The 14524-nt window shown below is 41.0% G+C and overlaps 1 protein-coding gene across 2 annotated transcripts in view; it reads left to right on the top strand.

The window, feature by feature from the left end:
- The window catches only part of tenm1 (teneurin transmembrane protein 1), a 198295-nt gene that overhangs the window by 75803 nt on the left and 107968 nt on the right, over positions 1–14524 (top strand). For both annotated transcript variants that reach the window (XM_061247745.1, XM_061247744.1), the window contains exon 3: positions 4493–4721. In XM_061247745.1, coding sequence (XP_061103729.1) covers positions 4493–4721 — 229 coding nt within the window. The remainder of the gene's footprint in view (positions 1–4492; positions 4722–14524) is intronic.

Raw genomic sequence — 14524 nt, 5'->3', positions numbered from 1 at the left:
TGAACAACAGTGGACGCCCTGGAATTATGTGTAAATCAAATCAAATAAACAAACCAGAACAAATGTTTTAATTTATTTTTTGTATCCTTAAATATTATTCTCAAATTGATTTGTATCTGTAAGGTTTCACCATTGCCTGGAATAACCAGAGTGAAATACTGTGTAATAACATTCTCTGAGCTCCATAGTCTCTCAATTAATGTGTGGGCTGAACTGACTCACTGCTAATAACAGCACAGCAAAATGGAAGAACCTTATTTACTAATCCACAGCTGCACTTACTGAGAGCTTATATAGACAGGGTAAAACATTTGCAGCAGGAATGACAAGTTAAAATTGTCTGGTGCCATAAAGTTTTCCTTTTCATCTCACATGGAAGCCCAAAGACTCTGGGGATGTTTTTATGGCTTAGAATGACATTAAGATTATTAACTTTCATTTATGGATTTGCAGTATTCAAATTCATTATTAATGTCACATAAAAGTCATTGGTCCAAGTCTCTCTGTTTTTTGAAGACAAGGAAGGACTTCTAAATGTGAATTGATGGTCTCATTATATCATCACACCTGCTTATTAGACTGATCAACAAAACTCAAACTTTGACTTTGTAGTTCCTTCACTCCCGGAAAAAGTGTCTGCCAGCATTTCAGTCTTGTAATAAAACTTAATCCTATTTTTTACTCCGAAGTAGAAAATATTAGCTTGTTTAAAGTTAACGTTTGCATGACAAGTGCGATTTTACTTATTCCACGGGCAAATCTTGAGATGACATTTGCTTGACAAGTGAAATTTTCTTATTCCATGGGCAAATATTGAAATTAGTCAAACTGTCTTACCTCATTGGTGATATGTGTGTGATTCTCAGTATGAGACAAAAAAAACACTTTAGATGACTTTGGATTGCAGTGTGTCCAGCTGGAAAATCATGCCAAAGTACCATGGGCATTACATTACATTACATTATTGGAATTTGGCAGACACTCTTATCCAGAGTGACATACAGTTGATTAGACTAAGCAGGAGACAATCCTCCCCTGGAGCAATGCAGAGTTAAGGGCCTTGCTCAAGGGCCCAATGGCTGTACGGATCTTTTTGAGGATTAGAACCGCCGACCTTGCGTGTCCCAGTCATTCACCTTAACCACTACGCTACAGGCCACCCTATGGTGGTTTGAGATCCTTCCCTGACTGAGTACTGTTATACATTTTCCTCGGTTTTTACCGCTAGCTGCCAGGTCCAGAGAGTGGGTGACACAGTGCACTCAGCCGTAAGTTTATGCACGCTCAGTTTTGACGGCGTACCTGAGGGAGAAAAATTCAAAGTATATCTCATGGCATGACATCCCCATGCAGTCACCTCTGTTCCCTCTGTCAGGAAGGGATCTCCCCCTGAAAGCTTAGCTCTTCAGGCCATCCTTGGGGGCTTCTCCATAGTTGGCCTGATACTTATGCTATACTCCTGAGTTCCTGTTAACTCAGCTGACATTAGTCTGGTCTCAAGTGCGCACTACAGATTGAGATTTGGGTTGTTTGAAAGAGTTAAGTTATATAACTGAATGTTCTGTACTTTTTATATTCACTCAGTATAAAATACGTAGACGTGGTGAAAGCATGCCCTCCTGGGATTTTTACGCTACAGTCTCGAGAGCCCTGTTACTCAGATTGTGGTCCTTGTGGGCCAAGAACTGCTGGTTAACTACACTCCCTCTATATGGAAGTCAGGTGTGAAGACAGTCTGGCCAATCAGTAGCACTAATTGTTCAGTTAATTACCAAGAGAAGAGGAGAGAGGTGAAAATACATGCAGGGCTGGATTTAGATTTGGGGCCAGACTTTATGACCCCTGCTCTAGAGTTTGCAGAGAGAGGTGCGATAAACACAGAAATAGTGAACACCAGTTCTGTGGACAATGACAATGATCTTGTTACTGAGAGAGGCCACAGGACAATGGACTCCAGAGCTAAGAAAAAGGCCACACCTTTAACAGCAATTCACAATGGTGATGTGCAGAAGGGCATCTCTGAACATACAATATTGAAGCCCAGCATTGAAGTGGAATGGCTACAGCAACAGAAAAGCATTGCAGCTTCCACTCCTGATAGCTAAGAACAGGAAAATTAGGCTACACCAAAACTAGAGAACTGAAGATTGGGAAAAGCATCACCTGGACTGTTGAACAGAAAATAGTTGGGTCAGCGTTTGGTGTAAACAGCTGAATCCCAGGATCCATTCTGCTTTGTGTCAACAATGCAGGCTGGTGGTGGTGTAATGGTGTGGGGAATGTGTTTTTAGGCTCCTTAATATGAAAATAGTGTGTTCAAAAGCATTAGAATACAAATTTAAAAAGCACATACAATGAGTATCATAACTTATTGGACAGACACAATTTTGTTATTTTGGTTCTGTACGCTTTGAGTTTGAAAGGATACAATGGCAATGAGCTTGTAGTGCAGACAGGTGAGCACCTTTTGTATGGTCCCCCCATTTTAAGCTACTACAAGTATTTGTTGAATTGGCTTCACAGATGTGTTTTGTGAGGCAGGTGTATTCATTTGTCTCATTAGTGAATGCAAAAGCGAGCTGTTGATGTCTAGTCTTGATTTTTGATTGTTGTTGGGGTGTGGCCACATGAGGAAGACAAATTAAGCTGGCCGTCATAAGGCTGAGTGATGAATCAGGAACATTCCAAAAACCCTGGGAATGCAAAAGTCAACAGTTTGGTTCATTATTGACAAGAAAAAAAGGACCAGTGAACTCAATTCTGACAAAAGACCAGATAGACTGAGGAAGACCACAATAATGGATGACTGGAGAATACTCTCTATCGTGAAGAAAACCCCCCTGACAACGGATCAAAAACACTCTCCTGGGTACAGGTGTAGATGCGTCAAAGTCTACCATACGTAGAAGACTACACCAGCAGGACTACCTTAGTCCTCCCTCCTGATTTCCCCGCCCCCCCTTTCTGATATCCCTATCCTCCTTGTCTAACCCAAGACAATGACGACTATATGTCTAGAACAGCATTCCATGTGTATTTTCCTAGTTATGGATGTGATGCTTTGACTTGTGGTAGAACCTATGCACTTGTAAGTCGCTTTGGAATAAAAGCGTCTGCCAAATGACAAAAATGTAAATGTAAATGTAAACAGAGGGTACACTACATCAACGGGGACCAATGCACCTGCAATTTACCTTTCTTCAGAGAAATATTGGACCTGGAAGATTAAAGGTACAATAGGTAATTTCGGACTTCTAACGGTCAAGAGAGGAATAGCAGCAAGAAACACCTTTAAACCACAACATTGTTTAACCCTCCCCCTTCTCTGTGAACATGCTGAAGTTGAAATGGCATTGGCTGTGGCAATTAGAACCAATTTTCAACCAATGAGCTTGAATTATTGTACAGTTATACAATGTTTTGAGTGTCGGGCCGTCAACTGTATATTTTGAAACCCGAATTTAAGGACTATATACACAGGCAGAAGGTGAGTCAACATGTTAGTGAGCTTTTTTCAATGATAGGAACAATGTTGTAACAATGTTTTAACACAAAAATCTTACCTATTATACCTTTAAGAAAAACTGAAGGTTGTGTCTGTTGTCACATTGTTGTATCGTGGTCAGAGGCTCGCTGCTTTGCTGGGTTCAAAGGTCAGGAATGTACAGTAATGACACTGGCTCCAGTAGCGCTTGGCTCCTGACCGGAAGCTTCCAGACGGAATGCGTTTATTTCTCTACATGGTTCCCTTATGGCTGCTTTCACTCCTTATCAGAAAATGAGCTGAGCTTATCTGGATGCTTAAGTAGATCAGTCTCTCAGTATCTGAGGAGATGCAGATGCAGCCAAACCTCTTTCTTCATCAGTTCTCTCAAGGTCAAGAGGAGAAAGTGGATAATGTCTGCATTCTGCTATTCAGCATTTTTCACCTGGATTGTTTCTATGGTTTCCACATATGGCACTCATATACGATCTGAACTTCCTACATAATGATTTTCTGGCAACAATACAACCCCCATGGGGGTTCACACACTGTATCTTCCTACTCTTTACTGGCAAAAAAGCTGGGGAAGAATGACATATTAGCCAATACGATGTTGAATGACTTTGATAAGGGTACATTTATTGATAAGTTCAGTTTGTCAATATTTAATACATGGCTTTCACATTCAGTAGCAGGTTGAACTTTGTGAATGCAAACAATGTTATTTGAAAGAATTATGTAACGAATGAATGGTCACTGTATTTAACCTCCCTCTCACTTTCTGTCTCTGTCTCTCCTGTATTTTTTTTGTTGTGTTTTCACATGCTTGGTTGGGGTAGATTTTGTGTGTATGTGTGTGTGTGTGTGTGTGACCCATAAGATGATCTAGGGGCGTGGTCTTCTCCTTCTTGCCCTGGTTTGAAGTCTTTTGTAATGAGATGTTTCATTCAAGAACATCAAAAGTCAAAGTCCCTCTCTCTCTCCCTCCCTCCCTCCCTCCCTCTCCAGAGTTACCCAGCAGCCCACAGGGCCAGTTCACCTTCAGGCCGCTGCCCCCGCCGCCACCCCCTCCGCACGCCTGCACCTGTGCCAGGCCGGCGCCCCACGCCCCTGAGTCCCTGCACAGGAACACCATGCCAGCGCGCAGCCAGGCCACGGAGGGCAGCGGTACCCAGATGGACAGCGGGCAGCTCCACAACAGCTGGGCCCTCAACAGCAACATCCCTTTAGAGACCAGGTGAGCGCTTCAGTTACCTCTCCCCTGCCTGGTGCCTCTCCCCGCCCGCCTGCCCTTGGGCGCCAAAACATCATCAAAGGTCATCATATGACAACCCCCCTCCCCTCCATGCCACACACACACACACACACACACACACACACTGATGTGAATCATCTGGGTTTCTCATCGGACTGTCTGTTTACGCCAACCCCAAGGTCAAACTCCCGGATTTAGATTCAGTCCGAAGAAAGGGGTTTAGAGGCTTAGGCGCCTGATGTTTTGAGCCAAACCTCTATTGATATTGTTTACCAAAGGCAATGAAACAAAGATATTGAAACTTGGTGTTTCAGTATCAGCAGATAGTTATGAGGGATTATGGTCTTCAGATTCAAAGAGCAAAATGCACAGCGGGCCCAGTGTGTAGCCACAGTCTCAGTCAGACAGGTGAGTCATATTTGACATGGCGTGACAGGAATAAGGTGGGTAAATCAATTTTTATATTTTATAAGCATTTTCTTTTTAGGGAGGCCAGAGATACGTATATTTGGAAAAGCCTTTACAAGCTTTCTGTTAGCTTGTTGCCCTTTACCTCATTGTCTTTTTGGGACATATACTAACATATGATTCTAGACTAGTCTATCGGTCACATGCTATCCTATATGGAGCTGCTCATGTTACTGCTGCCTGACTTAACCGTGTAATGTTATGTTAAATGCAATGTGTAATTCAAGCTACACTGAAGTATCAGAAAGGTAGTAGTAGATCTGGTATAGAATAAAACTGGTAAAAAACACTGAATCTTTCTGTAGTGCAGTGGTTGGCACGCCATTCTCTCCCCTGAGACCTGAGTTCAAGCCTGACCTGATCCCTGCTGTGGCTGTTACAGAACATTGCCCACACAAGCAATATAGTTTTCATGAGAAGCAAGAGAAGACATACCATCAAAATTTGACATGATTACATAATAACCTGGTTGAAAAATCATGTATCTTATTTGGCTATTAGATATTTCACATCAGGCTGTAGCTTTTGGTGTTATTTTTTTCCCATGAAAGTCAAGGCATGTTGCATTACTTCCATTATTCCATGCATTTCGGCGAGTAATTATTGGGTGCAACATTGCAGTGTCTTTGAGCACTGTAGTAGATCGCTTGTTAAGTGGACCGTTATGTTTCCATGGTTACCGGTGTAAGTAACAGTTGCAGTTACTCCCACTTAGTAGACATTTAAAACTGGCACAGGTGTGCTTTGTTTGTTATTTCCCTCAAAAGGTTTAGGCATTTTCTCTTTTAGTTACTCCCAGTGTACACCAGACGTGGGTATTTAATGCGGGAAATTAAGAAAAATGTTCTCTTGAGGAATGATGCCCCCAGATCACCATACAAGGGCTGAACCTCTGATTTTCATATTATGTTTGGGGTCTGTTTTACCCCATTCAGTGTTTGACATCTCTTAAAAATCTTAACCATCTGTATGGTTTTTCTACTTTTCTAATTTGGTGGTTTTAAACAGTAAACATGAAATGAACCCAATGCTAAGTCTTGTACAAACTTACAAACAGACTTGGGTTCAAATAGTATTTGTTTTGTATTCAAATACTTTTCTGCATTTGACTAAGCTTGCGTGGTGCATTGGAACGAATGAAATGATCCCAAAAGTGTAAACCTTGCCCATCTGTCCCTCCTTGCAGGCTCAAATGCACCAGGCAAGATCAAGAGCACAGAAAAGTATTTGAATCTGAAACGAATACTATTTGAACCCAGGTCTGCTTACAAAGGTGTTGTGTGAGGTTACGTAGCTTTACCCTCCGTAGCTGTATAAAATGTAAGAAAATATACAACCATTTTTATTTTTCTCTCAGGATTTCTTTGTGGATGATTCTGGTGGCACTCTCCCATACATTTGGCAAACTTTCTCTTTTTCAGATTTATGGGTAAAAGGCTAGTCATTAAAAATGCAACACACAGTGTCTCACAATAATTTTGTGTCAATTCAAACCGTTTGACCCTAAACATAAAAGCGGTCATAAAATTGTAACATAATGCGAGGGTAAAGCAATGCTGGAAACACCCCATTCACCACCCCAGGGCAAACATGCTCACGTCATTTGGAAAATTAAACAGTGAGCATTACTTCTGTGGCTTTGGCACTCTGCCTCTACAGATCAGACTTAATGAATTAGCATTTGAAGTGATATGGAGAGATAAATAACTGTTTGAATTTTTAATGAAGTTTGCAACAGCCAAATTCCTTCTCACAATTACTTTATACACTAGGTTGGCAGAGAGCCATTCGGGAAGAGAGTTTCTTAATAAGATATGAATCTGTTCAGAATTAGATCTTCTTTCAGTTTAAGGAAACTTATGTAACAAATTCAAATAAATGGTTGGTGAAATGTAGGTTTATAAAAAAGCAAAAACAAAGGAGCAACAGAGGAGAATCACGTCTAATGTTGTTATACTCTGTGTCTTTCTGATTTTGAGTCTGCTGTGCTTTAAAATATTTTTCCCACAGGCAACCTATTTCCCTTTTGTCCATGTAGCCCAGCCACCCAATCATCTACAGGACTGAAAATATAAGTCAAAATAAACACAGGACAAACATAACATGTTTTACTTCACATTTGGCCATATTCCGTGTTGAAATATTTTACTCTTGAATTCCATGTATTACTTCTTTTTTTCGGTACTGGGGATAATTAGTCTTTTTCACTGTGGTCAGTGGGGGTTGAAGCAGAGATGAAATGCTGAAAGGCTGACTGACATGATTGCGTAGGAGAGGAGCAATGCTAATTGACGATCATTCAGGAGGAATGATTCCCACCAACAGCTGCACAGGGTTATAGGTGAAATAGAATTGGCTGCCACGCAATATGGGCCAGCCATCTTGGCTCCTTTCTTTCCCGGGGCTTCCTGCAAGAGCCAAAATAAAAAAAGAAAGAAATGAAAGGGGGTCTCGGTTCAACAGAGAACGTAATATAGGACTCTTTAAAAAAACACAATTAGATTAATAAATAAAATCACTCGCTAAATTCTCTGAATACGGCATTGTGGATTGCTATGCTTTTTTCAGTTAGCGTTAGCGTCTAATGCATAGGCTCCAGATTGTGTTGCTTCAGATGGAATCCATACTTGTCCCTCTTGGCCTTGATGTAAAAAAAGAGCAAATCCTACCATTCCACTACCGGAGGAATAACACTCATTTCTCCAGAGTCCTCTGGGGAAATAGGGATTGTTTTATGAGATTTGATCCTGAAGTGTAACATGAAGCCAGTGAATATTGTCTTGGACGAAAGTGAAAGGTTTTGAATGAAAAAATCAGTTCTATATGAATGTCTTGCATCCTTTGAAATAGTTACCATGCCTTTTAACAAACTGTTAAGGTGCTTGCCACAGTCATTAAGATCACTCCACATTTGTATATTTTCTAATATCCAGACCTGGGTCAAATAATAATAGTTTTTTGATTCAAATACTTTTCTACGCTTTACTGAGCTTGTCTGGTGTATTGGAACCTCTGAAATACTCTCAAAAAATGCCAACCCTGCCTTCTGGTCCTCTTGGTTGCAACAGGCAAGATCAGTCAAGCACTATTTGAATCCAAAACAATGACGTATTCAGCTTTGCCAGATGCCAAAAACTAAATAATCCCACCAGAATTATCGTATTTCCTGGCAAACTATTGTACATTCAATACGGACTGTGGCGCACCCAGAACTGCTTCCTTTTTTTATGTCGTCAAGTGGACAAGAGAGGGTCTCATGGTGATTGGCTCATTTATGGCAGATCCAGGGTCAGTTTCCCCAAATACATTATTGACATAGATGCTGTGACATGAATAATCAGGCTGGATCCAAATCCACCGCTTCACTGTTATGAAATCTGTCAAGAATCGGGCAGAGGGAACCAATCACAGACTCAGGGATAATGTGAAACAGGCAGGCTTTAATAAGAGAGGGCTGATCCAAAACGTAATCCACAAACAGGCAATGGTCAAAATCCAGACAGACAGGTATTTACAGGGCAAACAGATCATTAACCGAGTTCAAAAACCGTAGGGAAGTTCAAACAAGTGAAGGTACAATAACCAAAAAGGCACGGTGAAGAGGAGGCTAGAACCGGGGTAGCAAGCAGAAAAGGTGAACAAGCACTGAACGAACCGAAAGGCAGACGTATATAGAACAGATAACAAGGAAGTGAAAACAGGTGAGACGAATGAATGGAGAGACATACAAGCTACATAAGCACAGAGGGTAACAAAATGCAAAAAACGCTGAGGACCTGGACATTAAACAGATAACAGAGAAACACAGATGGCAAAAGGGCACAGAAGTGACAGAAAACCAAAAAAACATTATCAAAATTATCATACATTTAGAATTATTGATCGTACAAAGGGCTAAATTATCGTACAAATGCAATAATTATTGTGCAACTGGCAACGCTGTGCGTATTTGACCCAGGTCTGCTAATAGCATGGCCAGCAGAAGAGCGAGCGTTTAATATCCCTTTTACAAAATCTCCTTCTTGTCCTGATGATGAAATGTGCTGACCTCGCAGTCTGGAGACGCCCACGCTAAGACACCCTCCCGAGTCGGAGATTGACCTTGGCATGCTAATCTGATCTCGCTTGGCTCGGACCAACCTTGTGGCTACAGTACCTGACAGCTCTCTGAATACCCTTTTTTAAGAGGCTGTCAGGCACAGAGACCGTTCACACTTGGACTGTGTCCTGGCGAAATTAACGGCCGCAGGAAGGAGAACAGCATCGCTGCGCTTTGGCCAAGACTCCTACTCAGACTTTTAAGCCCTGGGCTGTGGCAGCTCTGGATGTGAAATATTGAAATGATATAAAATTGTGCATCATAATCAAATGCATGTGCCAGCTGGGATTTCAGCTCCCCCCCAGGAAATTCACCCACACTCATCGCCACACACCAGAAGCTTCGCTTTTAAAAACATCTGACCGTTAAATTTGAATGCCTCTTTGTCGACTGCATAAACAGCTTGTAAAGTTTGTAAAGTTGTGCAAAGTATACCTTCATTATGTGACTATTTACTCGCCGAAGAGACAAAAAACATTTGGTTATTTTTGTATTGAGTTGGTCTAATATCAGTATTAAATAGTACAGACTGGTGTAGGCCGTAAAGCCTTTTAAATTAAACTACTGTATATTTGGTCTTAATATGGGTTACAAGTTAAATCTCTAAGCAATTAATTTTGTTTGCTAAAAAGAATATCGATGGGAATGATAGCTTTTGTTTGATGTTCATTTTCTTCTGGTTTAAACATGCCTTTTTCTCATTAGTCCCAGTGTTTGCCTTTCAAAATACTATTCTACTTTAAGAATTAATAAATCCCTTTTCCATGGAATATGATATTGAACTGTAGTGCTCTTTTTCTACATACAACCTGTTTTCAAAACATTTGCACTTTTTCAGCTGTGAGAGTTATGTTTTTATTAAGCACAATGCAAGAGGGACCTTTCCACACAGCAAACTCTCACATGGTGACTCTCAATAACTATCTACACTGAAGCAACTGCCGAGCACACTTGACTAGTAACTCTCTGCAACTGTAATGTTTATTTTCAGTATGAATCTTGTTGCACCGCATATTACTCGGGGAATTTGGGCAACTCTAGAACAGCAGTGGACATCAACTTATTTTTCTTCAGGAGGAATAATCTTGATTTGGAAAAAACAAATAATTGTTAAATGTCAATTTTTTACATTGAAACTAAACAGTATACAGGTACATTCTTAGTGTCAATCCATAATTGTTTCTTATTCAAAATAAAATATTTGATAGCTTCTCACACTGGCATTTTTCTAGGAATATTGATTCAATGCGTTTGCATTCTTGCAGTAAATTGCTCCTCAATATGCTGCTTTCCACGACTCGTGTCAGGTGCGACATTCGTGTCACGAATTCAGCATAGTATCTTTGGCATGGCTCACACTTTCCCCTCACATAACAGTGAGAACAGTTCCTGCTATTGCCTGGAAGTGGCAATCCCCGCATTGTGCACATTGTTGCTCGTGAATTCTCTAGCACCAGGTGTGAAGCGATTCATGGTTCGGCTGAGTGAAGGTAGACACGGGGCTGCTCCACAGAGCTCCGTGCAGGGGCAGACAGAACTGAGGACTAAAGTGGCTGTACTGTACAGAGAGGGACAGATTTCATTCAGCTTAGGCCTCCTGGAATCAGTTTATCAACTGCAGCGAAGCTACGAGGGTATGTTCCAATACCGATACTGGAAAATGTAATCCCTATCTAATACGCCTAGGGTATTAGCTAGACTGAAATGTTAATACTCATTTTATGGTTTTTGCAATTAGAAGTCGTCGGTATGCGTGTGGCGGTGCTTCAGCCAGACCTGGTAATGGGCTTTTTGTGCAACGTGCACTCAGTCAGAACTCAATCAGCAACAGGAGCAACTGTTTTACTGCATCTGTAAAAACAACTACATTCATCACTGCAAAAAAACTAAAAAAAGAAGTCTCTCAACATGTATTTTTGAAATATTGACCCCTAAAATTGACGCCTAATTATTTAACTTTTTTGCTAAATAAGACAAAAATGTTGCCAATGAGGTACGACTGTCTGGCTCATTTCAAGTGCCAATTGCGTAACCAGTAACTTAAAACAAGCTAATATTTTCTTCTTGAGAGGAAACTAAATTACAAAACTTGCTTCTTCAGACAATAATTTCTTGCAGTGACATTATTGCTTTTTTCTGCAGCCCTCCAAGACTGGAGGTAAACTTTAGTCCCCTTGGTGCAGCAGGGTATCCTACTGTCCACAGTTGTGTGATTTCACTTATACGTAAAAAAAAAAGAAAACCCTTATGCGGGCCGTTTGAGGCATTTAAATGCATTTAAATGCCAGGAAAGACATTGCTGTTTACCTGTGGGAAAGGTATTTCATCTCCACGATTGAAAGGAAACAGTTACAATAATTGAAAAGATTTAACATTTTAAGTCACTTCTTAGAATGTTTGTCTCGTCCCTGGAGATAACACAATGAAAATGAAAGCTTCACTGTGACATATGTCTTATCATCACAAATTCCCTGTCACTGACAACAGCCTTGTATGTCTTATCATCACAAATTCCCTGTCACAAACAACGGCCTTTTTATCAAAAAAAGTCATTTTACAGCATATATGCCATTTCAGTATGACCGTCGACATGTCATATCACATCCAAACATGTCAAAATCCTTAAACTCCTGTCCATGAATACAAATCTGCTCTACTGTTTCAAAACAATAGCAGCTCCCCGAAAGGCCACAAGAACCCATGTTTCCTGCTCTGTCCCTGTTGCAATCTCCTCCTCACGCACCTTACAGACCTGCTCTGAACAGGCGGGTAGTCACGCCGGCAAACTTGGATGAGAAAAATTGTCCAGGCGCCCACAATAATGACCACTCATCGGCATGTAGGAGTCTTTGCCACGACAAGTCCCATCAGTCTGATGTGAAAGCTAACCCTGGCAAACGCAGTGTTCTGGAAGAAATAGGGTGAGTGGATGGGGACGGGCCTTCGGTCATCGCGAACCCTGCCATCAGACGATTAGTCTGCCGATTCTGAGCCAAGGGGAGCTCTCTGATAGGGCAGCCACGAAGCACAGGCCTCGGTCCGCTGTGAGGCGCTACGTTCTGTGGAAGCGGCTCCGGATCACCTGACCTCTGGAGTAGCAGCCCTCCGTTAACGGCACGGCCAAAGGACAAGGTGACCTTCTGTCTGAGGCAAACGAAGAGGCGCATGTCTGCATGGCATTTGCTGACATTGGAGCCTAAACGAACCTTGTCAATTTAAGCCTGATCGATGCTGGAATACGATACTTTGCCAAATCGCATTTGGATCAGCAAACCGTAATGTAATTCACATCCTCCCTGGCATTGTTTCTCACACCGTTTTCGATTGTAATTAGATTTTGACAGGGTGAGACATGACTCTAGTGGCTTGATACCATATCGCAGTACTGCCTGCGATTTATTTTTGCATCAAGGGATAAGTTCAGACTAACTGCAGCAACCACTGAACACAGTGGTGGCTTGTGGCCATTTACCTGGGTGGGGCACTATACACATGCACGCACACAGATACATGCCAGTACTCACCTCCAACCTCTATAATTACAGTGTTATGCGGGCAGTGGAAGCAATGATAGCTGCCTGTTAATAATTTCAGCTTTGGACAACTTTAGTGAAAATCAAAAAAAAGCTGTTATTGCCTTGTGAGGTGCCCCTAAACAGATAGGCTATGCAGTTATTCTGGCTACAAGTAAGTTCAAAATGTAGTTGGTAATGCTTGTGGCTATGCTAAGTCGTTATGGGGTGTGATTTGCTGTGATGGAAGCTAAGCTATATTTAGTTACAACAACACAAATTATTTATTTTAAAACTAGTTATCTAGCTAGTTAGCGAATTTGGGAACAGCTTACGTCAATTTACAAGTTAACTGGTTAAATTATGCTTTTATAAACCAGTTAGACAGTTAGCTTTGTTTGCTTTGGCTACAAACATTATGCCCAATAGGCTAACGATGAAGACAGACAAAGTCCAGCCAAACTAAATCAATATTTCTATCCAGTTCACCTTACATGCTGCATTTCACGTCAGAACCCATACATTGGTGTTGCTGCTCAGATTAATAACAGCCTGTTATGCTTGTAGTGTTAATTATTTCACATTGCCTCCCATCTTATGTTAACACCAGATAACACATTAGAATGAAATTAGGAACCAAACATTGCTTACTACAGACATACTGTAGCACACGTGAATATTTAATACATTTAATTCCTTGCTAGGCCTGGACTTATTACTCCCCCACCCAATGTTGTGCACACTCGTTACCCGGGAATGTAGGGTAAACGTATCCGGTGTCCGACTTTGCCCAGCTGTAGCTGCCACGTAGCTTACATATTTCACAAATGGGGGTGCTTTGGCTCATGGGTTGTTCCTTCCTGTCTCCACTTTTGGCTTTCCATTGTTTTGGTAAAGGTCTCATCTATCCATTAAACTTTGTTCCAGAGCTCTGATCTGTGTATTGTTTTGGCAAATTCCAAACTGGCCTTTTTGAGTATTGCTCGTCATGAGAGTTTTGCATCTTGAAGCCTCTGTAATTCTTCTCTCGAAGCCTTCCACATACAACAGCTTGACATGGGGTTTTTCTTCACAAAGCTGTCCTTCTTAATAAATTCTTCTCAGCTTACAGATCAGACATTTCTGTAAAATGGTAAGACATAAGCATGCACATAAATGCCATGAAATAAAAACATACTGTCTGTACCTCTGTCTCATATTCATCTTTTGTTCTCAAATCTAAATACCTTAAGTACTCTAAATAGCCAAAATCACAAATTTCACACTCCTGTTCCCATACTTTGGAGGGCACTGTTAAATAATAAGTAAATAAGTATCTGCAAACTTATCTATGAGAAAAATAATTAATTGTGTTGGATATGTCAGTGGCAGGGCTCCCAGTTATTTGTCTGAAAAGTGAAGATCTGTTGGCTGGGATGTAACAGCCTGGAGCTGATTAAACAGACAAGGTTCTTAATGAACTAAAGTTTCCTTCCAATTAATGCTAACAGAGATGAAGTGCTTACAACACTGCAAAATGTGCCATTAGATGCTTATTTACCTGCTCAAACACTATCACACAAGTTAGAAAATAAAGGTGTTCAGTATCACTTTTACAAAATAATTAGCACAGTATTATATGATTCAGGGCCTGGTAGGGACTGGAAGAGGTGAGAAAGAACTGGCATCATTAAGTATAGAATTAATTACAGCATTGATTCAAGGAA

The sequence above is a fragment of the Conger conger genome, chromosome 7, assembly GCF_963514075.1.
Source record: "Conger conger chromosome 7, fConCon1.1, whole genome shotgun sequence".
NCBI classification, from domain to species: Eukaryota; Metazoa; Chordata; class Actinopteri; order Anguilliformes; family Congridae; genus Conger; species Conger conger.
The sequence above is the reverse complement of the archived record's forward strand: the minus strand, read 5'-3'. Positions and strand labels throughout refer to the sequence as shown.